The sequence below is a fragment of the Canis lupus genome, chromosome 19 (assembly GCF_011100685.1).
Source record: "Canis lupus familiaris isolate Mischka breed German Shepherd chromosome 19, alternate assembly UU_Cfam_GSD_1.0, whole genome shotgun sequence".
NCBI classification, from domain to species: domain Eukaryota; kingdom Metazoa; phylum Chordata; class Mammalia; order Carnivora; family Canidae; genus Canis; species Canis lupus.
This window is the reverse complement of record NC_049240.1, coordinates 32113528-32131526: the sequence shown is the minus strand read 5'-3', so window position 1 is coordinate 32131526 and position 17999 is coordinate 32113528. Positions and strand designations below refer to the sequence as shown.

The 17999-nt window shown below is 38.4% G+C and overlaps 1 protein-coding gene across 4 annotated transcripts in view; it reads right to left on the bottom strand.

Annotated features, from left to right (window-relative positions):
* Nucleotides 1-6601: 6601 nt before the first annotated feature.
* Nucleotides 6602-17999, bottom strand: part of C19H2orf76 (chromosome 19 C2orf76 homolog) — a 55062-nt gene continuing 43664 nt past the window's right edge. For 2 of the 4 annotated variants that reach the window (XM_038564969.1, XM_038564972.1), the window contains 2 exons: nt 14588-14684; nt 6602-6923 (listed from right to left, as the gene is read on the bottom strand). In XM_038564969.1, the coding sequence (XP_038420897.1) occupies nt 6847-6923; nt 14588-14684 (174 nt within the window). In that variant the 3' untranslated portion in view covers nt 6602-6846. The remainder of the gene's footprint in view (nt 6924-14587; nt 14685-17999) is intronic. The other 2 variants (XM_038564970.1, XM_038564973.1) reach the window with 1 other exon arrangement.

The following is a 17999-nucleotide window of genomic DNA, read 5'->3' as shown; positions in this document are numbered from 1 at the left end:
AATGCACATTTGGGTAAGGAGGGGAAGGGTCTCAGGTCTGATTCATTGGATAAATAGATTTCCTATAATGGAAGGAAATCACAAAAGCTGTGCTCTCCTCTACCACCAACTCCCCTCCCACACATAAGCACTGGCAGTGGAAAGTGGCAAAGAGTTTCATGCTTTGGGTCCAACATGAGAGATGGGAGCTCCCCAGGCCTGCAGAACCCAAGTTCCACTCTCTTGATGGTGGAGTTCAAAATACTAACCTCAAACCAATTAAGGAACTATTATGCTTAATTCTATCACCTTTGCTAATCTGATGAATCAGAAGAGTTTTGAGTAAAACCAAGGGAAACTACAAGCACCCGATAATCAGAGCCCTGCCCCCAACATGTGTGCACACACAAACACCATGGGAAAAAGATGACAAGACTTGGGGCCTCAGACACTGTCATACTTGGACTTCTCTTTCCACTAGGGATGTGGCTCTATGACCTCAGATGCCCCTTCTTTGCCTCCACATGCAGCTACAGGTTTCCAAAGGGGCCTAGGCAAGGCCACCTCTTTGGGTGTCCCAAGTAGGCATGAACATCATCACCTCTTCTGCTTGCATTTGGAATAGGCAAAAAGACAAGGCAAATAAAACATCTTTGTAAACTCACATACAACTAGGTTTGGCTCTTTAGTGGGAACAGGGCCTGTATGTTCTTGTGGCACAAGAAGAGAAAGTAAGTTCTCTTCCAACGAAAAGGGCAAAAAATCAGGCAGGAGTGCCAACCACCAAGAGTGGGACACTGTCTCTTGGCCTGTGATTAGCATCCTTCCTGCCCTGTTTCTCCAAGGGCCTGACACCCCTTGTTTTCAAAGAGTGGCAGAATGTGGGATCTGAAGCCAGAAGAAACCTGCTCGTGGACTTCATCTGATTGTAGGTCTTGGGCAAGGACTTTATGTCTGAGAGCATCAAGGTTCTTGGTTTCAAAATAAAGGTGACGCTGCCGCACTGCTCATAAGCATCATAAGACACTTACTGAGCACATAACTCCGTGCTAGGCCCTGTCTACTAGGTGCCCTATAGGCAATGTCTCGCTTGATCCCCAAAACTCTGTGAGGTGGGTATTATCTTCTCCATTTTACAGATGGGACTACTCACAGTTCTTTCCAATGAGAGGACTTAGATGGGATAATATTTAAAACACATGCAGTGTCCCTCCCACAGTGATGATTCGAAAGGAAAATGAGACACTTCATTTAAGAGAATTATAACATTTTAAATATTCAATGGCAGCGCTTTAGAATGCACATTTTTTAAAAATTTATTTATTTATTTATTTATACATTGAGAGACAGAGAGAGAGAGAGAGGCAGAGACACAAGCAGAGGGAGAAGCAGGCTCCACACAGGAAGCCTGACATGGGGCTCAATCCCGGGTCTCCAGGATCCCACCCTGGGCCGAAGGCAGCTCTAAACCGCTGAGCCACCCGGGCTGCCCTAAAATGCACATTTAAATACTGATATATGTACAAAAAAAGTATGGAACATAAGGCTATGCAAAAGAGTGACCTTTGAAGAAAGGAATTTTTACTTACCTTAGAGTTGGCTGTTTTTAAAAAGCAGATATTACCTGTATAACTTAAAAATACACCAAAAATATCAGAAACACTGAAAAACCTAGGAGATAGAATATGCCAAAATGTTGCCTAATGGGTTTTTTCCTTGCTTCTTTTAATTTCTATACAGGTATTACTTTTTTCTAATTCTTAACACAAATATATTCTCCAGGTAAATATTACAGATGAGGCTTTTAACACCGTCACCCTCTAACACTAGTCCTCTCCCCAGAGGTAATCAGTGTGATCAATTTGGTGTATGTGCTTTTGTACACATGTATAGAGGTATACACATGTGCATATTCATATACATGTACACATATATACATAGTATAGTTTTTTTTTAAGTAGGCTCCACACCTCACATGGAGCCCAACTCAGGGCTTGTACTCACAACCCTGAGATCAAAACGTGAGCTGAGCTCGAGTCAAATGCTTAACAGACTGAGACACCCAAGCGCCCCTATAAATATTTTGTGCTTTTAAACAAATGACATCACAGTTTGAATCTCTCTGTAATCCATCAGGATGTCCCAAAGATGGCCCCATGTCCATAAGTAATACATACATCTCTCACTGTTTCAGATTAAGAAGTCAAGAACATAGATACATCATAGTTTGTTTGGCTACTCTGTTACTGACTTCAATTAAGATGTGCACAGTGTTTTTCTATTGCAAATAACACTGCAGTAGATTCCCTTATAAAATGCCTCCTTCTGTAGGTATGAGAGGGTTTTCTTGGGGCAGATTCTAAGAAGTGGAACTTCTGGGTCAGTGGAATCTGCACATTTGTTATTTTAATAGATATCACACCATATTGCTTGCCTAAGTGACTGTACACGAATTTATATTCCCACTGGCAGCGTGGGCACACATCACTGCCAATACTTATTACCAAACCCTTTACACTCTTTGCCAACTTGACAAATGAAAATGTATCCTGTTGTTTTGAATTTCCTTGAATAACAGGATGTGCATCTTTTCACATGTTTATAAGCCACATAGGCTTCCTTTTTAATGAGCTACTTCTCTATAAAATGTGTCTGTTTTTCTGCTGCATGTTTGTCCTCTTCTCATAGACTTATTATATAAGTCATTCACAAATTCTGGAAGCTAATCCTTAGTCTACTTTATAAATGCAAACAGTTTCTTTCCATCTTTGTCCTTCAATCTTTGATTTTGGGGGGAGGGGAGAGCTAGTTTTTCATACAGATACATTAAAGTTAACAAATTAGAGTGTTTGCACTTTGTGTTTTAGGGAGAATTTCTCTATCCCATGGTCATAAATATAATCCACATTTTTTTCTAATAAGCTCATTTCATCTTTCATGTCAAGTTATTTAATCCATCTGAAATTTCAGTGAATGATAGGAAATAGGACCCTTAATCTTTTTTTTTTTTTTTTTAATGCCTAGCCAGGTGCTAAATATCCTTCTTTTCTTTCAAGTACTTTTATTATACAAGTTGTCATATAAATTAGTCAGCTTTATTTGCTATTCTACTCCTTTGATTTTGGAGGGGTCTATTTCTATATCATCCCCCAGCTGTTTTAATTACTATACTTATAAAATATATTTTGACATCTGGTAGCCAATCCCCCTTGCCTTTTTGGTTTTCCAATTGATCTTGGTTCCTTTTGCATATGAATCTTTCAGTTTGTCAAATTACAATATAAATCCTTTGGGATTTTGATGGAGGTTACACTAAATTACAGATTCAGTATAAATCTATGTCTTTGCTATACCAAAGCTTCCATCTATGAACATGTGATCTTTCTTTATTTAGGCCTTTTACATCCTCTAGTAACATTTCTGTAGCTTTTGTGCACATGGTTCGTTATCAAGTGCTCTGGAAGTCTTTTATTACTTCTCATAATGTGTCAGTTGATCCTCTTGCAATCCTTTTGTCTGCAAATGAATGGTTTACCTCCTCCTTTCCAGTATCTATGCTTCTTATGACTTTTCTTATTGTATTAGCTACAATAAGACCTGCAGAACAATTCTGAATAGTCTTAGCAACAGTGGTCATCTTGGTCCTGTAATTTCTCTAATAGGCCTGCTTAAAACACTTCTCCATTAAGCAGGTTTTCTGTGGGTAACTTTTGTCAAGTGAGAGGCATCCTATTCTAGTCTTAGTTTTTATTCATGCCTGAGGTTGCAGATCATCAAATGTTTCTTGGCATCTATTGAGATAAGCATAATTTATTTCTCCTTTAACCTGTAGGTTTTGTGAATTACTTTGATTGGCTCAAAACTATAGAAAACCTATCTTCCATTCCTGGTAAGAGCCCGTTTCAGTTATAATATAGATCTGTTTGATTTTCATACCTCTGTCTATAACTATATGTAACTGTCTAATTAGGAAAATATACACCAGAATGAAGGATTATAAATGCATATATTTAAAAAGAAAATATAAGGTAGATATAGGCTTAAGTTTTCTTAGAAAAGAGAAACTTGTATGTAAATGAGCAAATGGAGTGTGCTTTAACCTGTTCTATGCACTAAATTCCCTATTTGGGTTTACATTGTCACCATCAGGACACTCACTCTAGTAAGAATCACCGAGCCTCCACTCCTCCTTCTGCTACACCTTCCACATACAGCATTCACTAGGTCCCAGGATCCCATCAGTCACTCCACCCCATGCCTCTAACGGGAGGCCACAGGGCAGAATGGGCAAGGTAAGGACTTTAAAGACACACCCAGCTCCAATCCCACTGCACATGGTTGCTGTTTTGAGTGAACTACTTTACCTCTCTGGACTTCAATCTTTTGATGTATGAATAGACAGGATATTAATTACCAAGACTTAAGAGCTGTGGTAAAAATTAAAATGAGATAATACACGTAAAGTACCTGACATGATGCTTACAGTGAAATGCATGACCAAATGTTAACACTATCTCACAGAAGTCTCCTCCCCTCTTCTTCCCCTGGGTCATGCCCTTGGTCAGACCCTCCAGTCTTCATCTGGTCCATGACAACTGTCCTTCTGCCATCTGGACATGGCTGCCAAAGCTCCCTTTCTAAAACACAAATCTAGCCATGTAATTTATCTGTTTAAATCTTTCCACTGGCTTCCCACTATCTACTTGATAAAGGACCAACTCCTTAGCATGATGGATGAGGCCTACATCAATCTCCCTTCTAGCCCTCCCTTCCTCCACTCCGGTCTAAGGGCTTTATACTCCAGTACACTGAAATCTGTACTTTCTACAGAAAATCACAAGCTCTCTCACAGTGCTCTGCCTCTGCATATGTTGGTCCCTTTTCCTAAAAGCCTTTCTCTTATTTTCTACTAAGCAAAAATTCTTATTCAATTTTTTAATAAAAAGCTCAACTGAATACTTCTTAAAATAAAAAAAATAACCCCACACAGAATTAACTACCCCATCGATGCTCCCATAGCATTTCTCACTGCTATTCTATTAAAATTACTTCCTTAAATATCTTTCTTTACTCACTGAGGCAAAAGCTGTGTCTTATTTAATTCTTTATTAACTCTCCAGAAGCGTGGGTCACTGGTCCTTTTATAATGAATGAAACAACAAATAAAGTTTCTGTTTTAAACATGGCTCTAGGGATCCCTGGGTGGCGCAGCGGTTTGGCGCCTGCCTTTGGCCCAGGGCGCAATCCTGGAGACCCGGGATCGAATCCCACGTCGGGCTCCCGGTGCATGGAGCCTGCTTCTCCCTCTGCCTATGTCTCTGCCTCTCTCTCTCTCTCTCTCTGTGTGACTATCATAAAAAATAAAATAAAAACTTCTGTTGTTTTTAAAAAATAAATAAATAAATAAACATGGCTCTACTAAGTCTCTCAGCAAAGTAAAAAAAAAAAAACATATTCTTATTATCTTAACCAGACTTTCAAAGCTGATTTTTTTCTTAAGTTAGCCTCTACCACAATGAAATCAATCTGCCCTACCAGCAATTTTAAGGTTCTTAGAATAATTCTAGAGCCAAGTAACCCCGTGGAGTTCTGATTAGATATACATGCTGGCTGAGAGGCCCCTTTTGAAATCCCTACTCTTCAGGTACTGCTAGTAGCCATTATCAGAGAGAGTATTGCATTATTTTGAAAGAATGTATCTTCCATGACTTAGACTTGTTCTCAATGAACAATTTTCTTCCAGAAGTGCAAACATCCTGCTACCTTCTCTCTCCAAAGAAATGAGTTTGGTTCTATTATAGCTGCTCTTAAAGTAAGGAAACATAACTCAGGGAGGAAAAAAAATTCAGCCATGTTATTTGTGTGGGATGAAATATGAAAAAGAAGAAGAAACCCTCTTATATCAGAAAACCTCTCTAAAATGCACACAATTGGGATCCCTGGGTGGCGCAGCAGTTTGGCGCCTGCCTTTGGCCCAGGGCGTGATCCTGGAGACCCGGGATTGAATCCCACATCAGGCTCCCGGTGCATGGAGCCTGCTTCTCCCTCTGCCTGTGTCTCTGCCTCTCTCTCTCTCTCTCTCTGTGACTATCATAAATAAATAAATAAATAAATAAATAAATAAATAAATAAGGAAGATAGACATCATTTTAAAAAAAAAAATAAAATAAAATAAAATGCACACAATTCAATTCATGCATGGTGGTGTATCATCATGAGCAAAAGGTAGCACTGGTGGTCATGAGAGACTCCTAATCTCTGCTAACCAAAGACAGTAACAGTGTACAGTGGTTCTGATAAAACTATGAGAAAAATACAAAATGAACAGAATGACCTTAGTCTTATAATCTTTTTAAAGAACCCAACATGCAAGCCATCCAAATAACCCCTAATTTCAGAAAAATAAGTTATGACTAAAAGAACCAATATTCCATGATATTTTTCTTTATTTGATACAGAGAAAGAGAGAGAGAGAGAGAAAGAACAGGGGGAGGGGCAGAGGGAGAAGCAGACTCCTCACTGAGCAGGGAGCCCAGCGTGACGCAGAACTCGATCCCAGAACCTTAAGATCATGACTTGAGCCAAAGGCAGACACTTAACCAACAGAGCCACCTAGGGACCCCTCCATGGTGATTTTTGGATAACTATTTCTTCTACTTTTTTTTTTTAAAGTGTTTTTCTCATAAATATACTATTTTCCAACAAGAAAGAAAAAGGGCAGACCTGCAGAAGGAGAAAACACAACAGACTTCAGCTCAAACAGCAGAGCCTGAGATTAATTTTTAGTGTATTTGTCAATTTCAAAAACTCACTAGTGGAATAAAGAGCTTAATACAGGTATGCAAAAAGGAAGACCCCAAGAGGTTTTCACCAGGATGAAATGGGATTAGCTTTGTAGTTCTTATAATCTTCTTCACGGAAGAATGCAATTTCAGTTTCATGAGCTGAAAAAAAAAAAGACAATGGAAAAATTTTAATGTAAAACTAGATCTTAAGCAAGTATTGAAATCCATATTACTCTGATTCAGTGTTTCAGATGCCTAAGGTGAGAAAGATGAGCTACTTGTTTGGTTTCACATTTCACCAAATCAACAAGAGGCATCAGCTGTCTATATATGAATTTAGAATTCAAATAATTTAAAAGTAAAAAGAAAAATTAAAAAATTAAAAACAAGAATGAGTACAAGACGCTGGTTTCCAGGAAACCATAAAATTACTCATGCTATAGTCCCCTTAACAATCCTAGAAAATAATCGCTTATTTTTTTCCAAATGTGCTGCTCAGTTACAGAAGGAGGAGGGAAAATGCTTTTTTTTTTCCCCTCTGAAATTAGCCTGTAGGTATAATAATTTAATACTTAGAGGATCAGTAGAATACTTTACAGATCACTTTACATTCTCCCTCATGACCCATCAAAATATGTGTCTGAAGAAGTTAATTTTTTGCCTGCTTATGCCTAATTCATGAGGCTTCAACAATATGCAAAGTGAAAGACACAAATTGGCTTCTCCCGCAATACCTTCAAACACCTCTAATTATTCACAGGGGATATGGCACAGCTAAAGGACCCGCAAAGGAGCAGAGCAGTCACAATTCTTTCAACCTAGCAGGTCAAGGACTCCGTCTTCTAAAACAATAAGTCAGCAACATTATTAATTCAGACTGGAGACAAATCTGATGGAGAGCCTTCCAATTATTAAACATGCAATTCTTGAAGGTGTGTGCCAACAAGTTCCACATTCATTTTTTTTTCTAAATTAAACCAGAAGTTAATACAGTCTGCTTAGCTTTTACAGAAAGAGCAAAAGGGCCTGCAGACTCTCGACAAGAAAACAGACAAGATTATTTGTAATGAATACCGATCACTCAATTAACATATCCTCTAAAAACAGCCAAGTAAAACTCTTCAAGCCAAATAAATAGAATACTAGGGAAAGATGCCAAGGATTACCACTGGTTTCTTAGTTTACCAAACTCATCTCATCACTAGAATTTATCACAAAAGAATGAAATGAAGGAGCTTAGCATGACATTTCAGGTAAAAAAAAATGGCTTTGCTGATTTTAAGAATATCGATTTATTGTTTCTCAATCATGAGTGACCCATGCTCATTACAGAAAATACAGACGTGTTGAAAGAATAAAGTCACCCATTGTCTCAGATCCTCATTCCAGTCCCAGTGCATCTTCAAGATTAAATGAAGATTAATCTTGATGAAAATCAGATTGCAAACTCTCGGCACAGTGAGCCTAGGGGTGGGATGGGGGCCGAGCTGAGACAGAGAATCGGTAAGGAGGGGCTGGAGACAGATGAACCCTAGGCAAACAGGAAGTTCATGTACAGCTGAATTTTACAAGAAAAGCGCATTTGAAAGACAGCTAAGAGGATCCACACTTGGAATCAGTAAAATGCTGAAAAGGGGGCTTCAGAAAATTCAATATTCAAAGAGAAGATATTTCGAGATTTATTCCCTTATATAAAAGCTCCTGGGGTTTCCTTTTTTGAAGGGAAGCCATCCCAAAGGTAGACCTATGTCATTTCCAAGTGCTGCTAATCATCCTCCAAATGGAGAACAAGCTAAGAAAGCACTCTGTTCTTCATAATCATAATGCAAGGTTTTATCTACGAAGTTGCTATTTACATACAGAACTTTACATAGTGCTTTGCCCACGCAGCACTTTGCTCAATACACACTAACTGTAATTACAATTTTCACTTACAGCAGTTGACATTTATCTGTACCCCTTTTGAGAAACGAATGCATCATATAGTTCCTCGGGATGGTAATAATAGGTTCAGAATAAGCTGAAGAAAGGACTGACAAAGCATTTTTTTGTTTTGACATGTAGGTTTTCTTGGGTCTAATTAACTTATAGGTCAATTCCTTGCTTATCTAAAGTTTTTATATGCCATCTCTCACAATACATGCTCAAAATGGAATCCCCCAAGATAAAGATTTTCAGATGAATATCTTTTTTTTCAGAAAAAAAAAAAAAGCAAACAAGACTGACAAATGGATTAAACTCCAATACTTCACAAAGGCTGATAAAACTTAAACCCTTCAAAAATTGGAAAACAGCACACAAATTCAAAGTGGGTTACTCTGAACAGTCAAAAGTAAGGCCTAAAATGTATTTTAAACTTTAGTAATGTGGTCCTCAAACAAACAGAATGCTTTTGAAAATTTGTAAAATTCTGTTGAAAATGCTTGAGGATGATTTCCTGTAATTATACCACAAATTTACTTGCCAATTAAAGTGAAAACAAATTACAGAAGATTTTCAACACCTCTGCATAATCACCCCTTCGGCCATTATCCCTTAAATTCTTGCTTCCTCGATTCTATTTAAAATGGCTCCAGAAGAACCCTCAGGAAGTCTACTGTGTGCCAGTCCCCTAGGGCACCTGATTTTAAATTAAATGTGCTGCAGGGCACTCAGGTGTATAGTGCCCTGGCAAGTGAATCTGAAATGAATGTAAAATCTAAAATCCAATAAATACAGTGCTGGATTCATCCCTTTGTCTTACTATCAAATGAAATCAAGTAAGAAGTCTCCAAATACTATGTACCCTTTTCATACTGACTTACAAGTTTAATGAAATGAATGCAAGCCAGGACATTCAAACTTGGAAAATGAAATGAATAATTTTATAATGTGTTCAAATAGGTCAACCCCATACATACACATCTTTCTTTTTTCATTCTTCATTTTTTTCATTCTTTTCATTTTTTTCATTCATCTTTAACAAGAAAATAATAATGACTTTAAATAAAAGGATGTAAAAAAAAAACAATGTTAAATGGTAAATCTCAAGAAAAATTCAAGGCAATATACTTAAGCTCTTAACTATTTATTCCAAAAAAAATCACCTATCAATGAGGATTTATTGCATAGTTTCAAACTCCCTAGCCTGTACTAGTAGGCATGAAAGCCACAGTAACTGTTATCTGAGAAGAGAGACCTATACATGTGCATGGATTCTGTGGTACAGACAATTAATGATCAGGCCAGGCTGTAATGTGATAATAATTGCAGGTTATTGGCCAAAAAAGAAAAAAAAAATACAGAAAGAGTGAGGTCTGGTTTCTGCAGCAATTTGAGACCAAAATAACAAAGTTTCACCCTTTCTCCTGGTCCAGGAGTATGTCCCATCCTTCCAAGGATCATAAAATCCTAATCTACAAATTATTCAAAACTACACTCACAGCTGAGTTTTTTTTTTTTTCTTTTTTTTTTTACAGCTGAGTTGTTCTTAAGTTTGCACCAAAGTGATCTGGCCAAGAGTTCCCAATCACAGTGTTTCATTTTATATTTGCTTCAAGCATTTGTTTTGTTTTGCTTTGTTTTGTTTTGTTTTGTTTTGTTTGATCAGCAGGCAGAGAGGATTTCAAACAAGTTTGAAGAAAACAGATAGTAAAATAAATCTAACCTCTGATAGACTGGACACTGCCCTGTGATTCCCACAATGATGAGAGAACGGTAAAAAGGAAGGACAGTCCAGACCCCTTGTTCTGGAATCCCAAATTCACCTACCTTCCTGAGTACTGTTGTTTTGGTGTTTAAGGTAAAGAACAGCCCCTGTAACACGCCATGAAGTGAGGAAAGCATGTGGGCCCTAAGATATTACTACTCCAAAGAGAATGGGAGAGACCTGAACGTTCAGGAAACACAAATCAAACACGATCTTGATGAAGTGAGAGCCAAAGAATCCTACAATATTAGCTATACATCTGAGATAATCAAAAGGTGCGGGTCACAAAGTCAGGGTTATGGTTGTGGGCAGACGACAAGAGTTGACACGCAAAATGAAAACAGACCACAGGGGAGCTTCGGCATGATTACAGGAGCAGGCTTAATGCACAAAACTCTTCCCTCGGATAAGCACTTATGGTTTGGTCCATGGTATCTTGTTTTAAAATCTTTCCAGTAAAACACAGCTGGCTTGAAAAGAGTTACCCTGCCACCATTTTCCTTAGGAGATAACAGTAGTAGAATGAGATGAAACGACATCTCCAAAATACTTACATGCAAATTTACCACTTAGGGGAATTAGTCCACAAAACTACAATCATTAATGACAAGGTAAAAAAATCTTTAAATTACAAATAACAACTCTGAGTAAAGCTTTTTCTTCTTCCTTCCAAAAAGCAAATCTTTTTATTTATGTCCTTTAGCTCTGAGTCCACAAGCAAAAATGTGCCCCGACGTCAGGCGCAGAATATACAATTGGGATCTGCAATGCAGATAAAAGGCCAGAGCAGGAACTGGAGAATTTCCTTGTGAGAAAAGAGATCTTCAAACAAGTTTGTTCCCCTAATTTCCCCTGCCCTCCAACACACACAGTCCTTCTCTTCCTTTCATGAATTCTGCAGGAAAGTCAAATGATAAATTTGTTACATTGGCATCATTCCCATGGCAACTGGCTGTGATGGCAGAGTGACAGCTCTACCGAAGGATCAAGTGGTAAAAAGGGAGAGTGATAACTTAGAATTTTTCCCTTTAACCACTTAAAAACCTAACCTGACACAGCACCAAGGGAGGGGAAATTTCCCTAGAAAAAAATCATACACTTCGAGCGTCATTTTTACAACTTGACTCCCAGTCAGAATTTTTTGTTCCTCTCCAAGGGCCATCGCCTCCTTCCCCGTGTGTAAGCGAAGCTTCTTCAGGGCATAGCCACACTGGCTTCAGGCAACACGGAGGGACACGCACAACAGAAAGCCACTGGGGCTGTGGGCTTGCCAGGGCGGAAAGGCAAGGTAAGGTTCTCACACCACCCTCAAACCAATAGGGAACTCGGGAAAAGAATCAGATTCTCATCAAAGATCCGTGGCCTTAAAACAAGAATGACGATGAGTTTGATTCTTACCTCTACAGGGGGCTCATTACACGAGTCTGAAATTAACGACAGTGAATTCAACAACTCAAGTTTTTAATAAATTCAAAACATTTGCTGATCGCCTTCTCTAAAATGGTTTCCAAATACGTATTTCTGAGGGTCTCCATGTGCATTGTTCCAGATGTTTTCATGTCATGTTTTTTTCCCACTCATCTCTTAGGACAACACTTTGAAACAGGTTTAATTGCTTCTGTTTTGTTTTACAGAAATCAAAACAGAAGTTCAAAAATACTAAATGCCTTATGAAAGGTCACAAAATAAGTAAAATGTGCAAGCCTCACTCAAATCAATTTTCTCCAACTTTAGGAGTCTATTCTTTGAAATTGGGTCCTTAATTTACAAATAGTACAAGTGTACTGTAGAAAAATTTTAAATTACAAGAACAACTAGATAATAGCAAGAAGGAAAAAAAATCGCTTGCCATGCCACTGCCCAGAGAACTATTTCTACAATTTTGTTACATAATCTTTTCTTCATATATGCCTATAGATGTGTAAATATATACCTTCTTAAACAACAACGGTATCACACAACACATTCTATTTCCATTCAGTAAAGAAAGCTCTACGTTGGTGATTCACAAATGAGGAAGGTGAGAGAAGCCCGCCACCCCTCTGAATGCACATCTCAACCTCAGGGGAGACACAGAGGTTGAGGAAGCATATTCCTGTTGGCCTGGTTAACAGTTGCAACAGAAAGTTAAGAGTGACAAAGTCTTATTGGCCAACTTGACCTACAGGAAGTTAGAGGAAATATACGTTCCCAACAGTGGTACAAGAGAGTATCCACTTCCCAACACTCTCTTGGATACCATCACTTTTCTTCATGTCTGCAAGGCTTAAAATTACTGCCTGTCCAAGGTCACCCAGCCCGTACACAGCAGAATCAGGCTGTAAACCCCACGCACTCTGGCTCTGGTCTCTAATTCTTAACTACGAGACTAGGATACTACATAAAATAACATCTATCTTCATGTGCATTTCTCTCCGGACTAATAAGGCTGACCTATTTTTCATGTTAGCTATTTCTTCCATCAGTAGGATTTCTGATCTTTTTTCAAGCTAATTGTAAGAGCTTTTTATAAATTCAGGCTAATGACTGTCATATGTGAAGTATATTATTGTATAGTTTAGTGCTTCTCCTTTTAACTCTGTTTACATTTTTTTAGTTTTTATGTAGGCAAATCTATCATTTCTCCCCACTTTATTACTCTGCCTTCAAGGTCATGCTTGGAGAGCTCTTCTCCCCAAGATCAGGAAACTACTAAGCTACATTTTATTTAAAATTCTTTTTTTTTTTTTTACATTATGACATATAATCCATCTACAATTTATTTTGAGATAAAGGTTGAGATATAATTTAAATTTTATTTTCCCAAATGCTTTGGCAAATGGGCCATTTTCTAGCTAATTCATTCTTACCCCCCTTCTTTGAGAGGTAAAAACTTTATCATTTTGTGAAATCTTAACTTTTTTTAAGTTTGTTTCTGATCTTTTCCATGGAGTTTTCAATCCCTACATCAATACCAAACCAGTCTGTTATAATAATTATATCTTTATGCTTTAACAACAAGCAGGCCTAACTTCTAGGTGTCACTTGCTATAGTAAAATAGTAGCATTGGAAGAAATAAATGCTAAAATAAAAACTGTTTTCAAATAACAGCAATCTTACATATTTATAATATGAAAAGACACTAAAGGTAGCTCATGGTAGACAAACAAGGAAAGTAAGTCTAAGACTTTGTAGCATGTTATTTAAAATCCTAATTAAAAACAAAACAAAGCAAAACAAAAATCCTATTTAAATTAGAAGACTTGTCAGGAACCCACTTTAGCCACACATCACTCAAAACTGAATTCCTAAAAAAAAAAAAACTGAATTCCTGACATATGTCACTAAAATAACTCAATAGAACACCTGTCAAAAAAAACTGTAAGGCTTCCTAACATGAACCTCACTCTAGAGTGCCCCTTAGCCAGTGTGTATAATTATAAAGTAAGTGTGATCTGTGCTGTTTCATTAGAGTCGCCAACCACAAAGGTATGTCAGGGGCATAGCATCTTCAACAGCTCACGGTCTTCGTAAATCTTTACTCCTATTGCCAGATAATCTTTAGACGTACATACACAGAATTAGAGTGACATCTAATGGTGACAAAACATGGCACATGGCGTTTCTTTAAAACAGAACTACTTGCACACTGTAGGTTGAAAAGCTAACTCGGGCCCCCTTCTAACTGCACACACGGGGCTCCAATTTGAAATTCCGTGACTCAGAGGGCCCTGAGTGAACTACAGGACTATTAGAAGTCATGCTGCATGTTATACAAACAACATCTCACTTCATTATTCCATATTAGTTTTACCAGGTCCATTTCTCTCAAACCATCAGTTCACATGATGCTGATAAGAGTAAGTAGGCTATTAAGTGAGTAATAATCTGTCAATCACTTAAAATAACCCTCAGCAGAATTCTGAGCATACCTGCAGAAATGAACTTATTTGCATTCTGCACATTTGGAAAGCAGATATCTCCTGCCCTCAGTCAAATGATCTGAATGTACATCATTCACATCCTCCTCCTCTGAATAATTATCAGGGAGTGTAAAGAGCACCAAGGGTAGCATTTACTTTGCGGTGAGTTATCCAAACATCATCAGCCCAGCATCAGCAGAGAGGGGAAGCGAGCACCCCTCCAGCACCATACCATGTTCTTTCTCACCGATTCCAGCGGCTTGCAGCGTGCTGTCTTCTTTCAGCATGAGTGTGTCATCATCTTCCAGACTCAAAACAAGCTCATTTGTCTAGAAAGAAAACCTGCATCTTATCAGTACTCGTAGGTGCTTCATATTTGGTAAGACTTCTCGAAGACACAGAATAATGTTACTCTGGATCACAGCAATAACCAAAGTCACATGCTGTTCCCATCACTGTCAGGGCAGAAGCAAATGGATGTGAGTGCCTACTATGTGCACAACTCCATAAGCACTGAGGAGACAGCACCCTGGCATAGAGCTTTGGGGCTGGGGCTGGACAAAAATCTGGGTTCCACTCATGCCCCCCTATATGTTCTAAACAAACTACACAGCCTCTCTGAGACTCAGTTTCTTCCTCTGTAAAAAAAAGGAAGGGGGCCCTGGGTGGGTCAGTTGGTTAAGAGCCCAACTTGATTTTGGCTCAGGTCATAATCTCAGGGTCGTGAGATGGAGCCCCATATCAGGTTACAAACTGGCCCAGCATGGAGCTTACTTAAGATTCTTTCTCTCCCTGTCCCCCTTCCCAAACCATGCTCCTCAATCTCTAGCTCTAAAAAGGGGCGGGGTGGGGGGGAATGAATCTTCTCTTTTGCCCTGGGGTAAGCATGAAATGAAATGATGTACAGAAAACCGTAAGGGAGTGTCAGCCACAGAGCAAGGCCTCTCCATGTTAGCTGCTGCTCTTCTGTGGCTGTCATCCTCCTCCTCCTCCTCATCTCATCCTCACAACACACTAGGAGTCAGAGAAGTTGAGAAACAGACCCAGAGGGTGTGCCTGGGTGGCTCAGTAGGTTAAGCGTCTGCCTTTGGCTCAGGTCATGATCCCAAGGTCCTGGGATCCAGCTTCTCCTCATTGGGCTCCCTGCTCAGTGGGAAGTCTGCTTCTCCTTCTCCTTCCTTCCTTTCTCCCACTCTCTACTCTCTCACCCTCTTACCCCCCACCCCACCCCCACTTGTGTGCACACGCACACATTCTTTCTCAAATAAATAGGAAAAAAATAACTAAATAAGTAAAATAAATAGGTAAAATCTTAAAACAAACAAACAAAAACCAGACCCAAGAGTATATGGAACTGAGGCCTGAGCTCTGATCAGTATGACTTTGGAGACAAGCAAGTTTACCTTGATGGCCAAAAGTCTATGCATCTCAAAACTTTGCCCTACCTAGTAAAAACCTGATCCGATGTCATATTAACTTGATCCTGTGTCATACTGACAGTAACCTTTCTCTATGAGGTTTGGGATGGCGGTGGATGAGTTTGCCCTCCAATGAAATTTACAAATCCAGTTAAACATTATAACTATAGGAGAAGATTTTGAGTTGATATCTGCCCCTAAAAAGCATAGAGGTGACCACTAGTTAGACAAACCACCTGTCAGCCAGAATGTAGCTGCTTAGCAACATAGTCTATTTCTAGATGGCTAAAAGAGAACAGAAAGGCCACTCCAGTAGCCAAAATAGAAGGCCCAGAAGCCATGCTCCACAGACCATAACTTCACCCACTGGAAAGTACAGGGCTTTGACCTCCAGAGCACAGAAATTAAGGGGGGGGGGGGGGAGTTATTTGTTTTGTTTTTTAAGATTTTTATTTATTTTTGCAAGACAGAGAGAGCAAGAGTGCACACACATGAGCAGGGGGACAGGCAGAGGGAGAAGCAGACTCACAAGTGGGGCTCAATCCCAGGACTAAGATCATAAATAAATAAATAAAAATAAGAAATACATAAATAATAAATAAATAAATAAAATGCACAGATCTTAAGGGGAGTTCAGTTCAATGAGTGTGGACAACTGAATGATCTTCACTAACATTCCAAAGTTTTCTTAAAGATCTTGGACATTTCTTATAAAATTTATTCTAGGATATGACTTCTTCCTTTCATAAACTTTTAACAAGAGTAGCTATCTGCTTTCCAAACTCACAAAGAAATTAGAGTTTTTATTTTAAATCATTTTAATAGGAATTATTCTGACTCTGCAAACAGCCCACTGATTATAATCCATAATACATACACAAGTACATTTTCTTGATAACCATAAATCATATTATGGTAATTACTTGCACTGTACTATTGATTCATCTATTCAATAAAAACCGAGCTCATAGTCCAAATAGGAGGCTCTCGTGAGAAGGTATCCAGGCAGCTTTTTATTGCAATAATGGGAAGAAATTTCTGTGGATATCTGGTAATTAAGAAAGCCTCTAAATGTAGAATATTAGGGGAATGGGGAATATGCCTTTCGTGATTAAGTTCATGAAGATATGGGAGTCATTTGGAAGTCTCTTCCTTTGGCTGAGAAAGGGAACTAAAATCACAGCTGGGTTGGAAAACTGATGGGCTGGTCCCACGGATGCTGACAAGCCCTACAGATGCAGAACAGAGAATGGGAAGTAGAAGCAGATGGGGAAATGAGAAAAATGTCTGGAAGCTGGATAAAGCACAACGAGGGCTTTTGGGTAAAATTTTTCTGAAGTTTTAAAACTGTATCTTTAAAAATATAACAACCCCTTTCCTTATAAAAGCTAAAGAAAAAATGTGAAGAATCATCCCCAGGAGGTATATAGTCTGTACTTAACTAGAATTGTTATGGTTTAGATGAAAATTTATAAAGCCAGGTTCTAGAAACATTCTAAGCAACTTAATTTGTTTTGGGAATCCCTCTTTTAATACATTGCTCAACTGGAAAGATAAGCCCTAATTCTATAACTCTAACATGCCAGGTTGGAACATGTGTTTATAATATAAGAAACCATTCTAAGAGATTTCCAAATACATGAGGAAATGATACTTGATTTAAGTATCATAATATCAATTATTTGAATACTACAGAATTAGGTTTTCATTTGGAAAATATGAGCATATGAACAAGCCCAACAATGTAAAAATGCAACATTAAGTAGAGAATGACATGAAATATTCTACAACTTTTTCAAAGAGCATATTGTTTCATTATAACTTTATTTCGTGTATGTGTGTGTGTGTATTTTCCCCCTATGACAAACCCACACTTCCTATTCTCCACACTTTAGAGACAAAATTATAAACCCACCTGGCCGAGAAAAGAGAAAAAGAATGATGTCTATGGCCAGACACAGTGGACATTCTAGTACCCATACAAAGTGCAGATTCCACACCACAACTCCCGACACATGTGAACACTAAATTTTAAAGCATTGTCAAGTTTGTACATACAACCTTGGTATAAAAAAATAAAGTTACTAGAAAGAACCAGTCCTGCCCTTGATTTTAGCCTAGTGAAAATGATTTTGGACTTCTGGCCTTCAAAAACTATGAGAATAAACATGTGTTGTTTTAAGCTACAAGGAAAAAAATGTTTTTTGAAGTTTCTAAGTCAGAGTC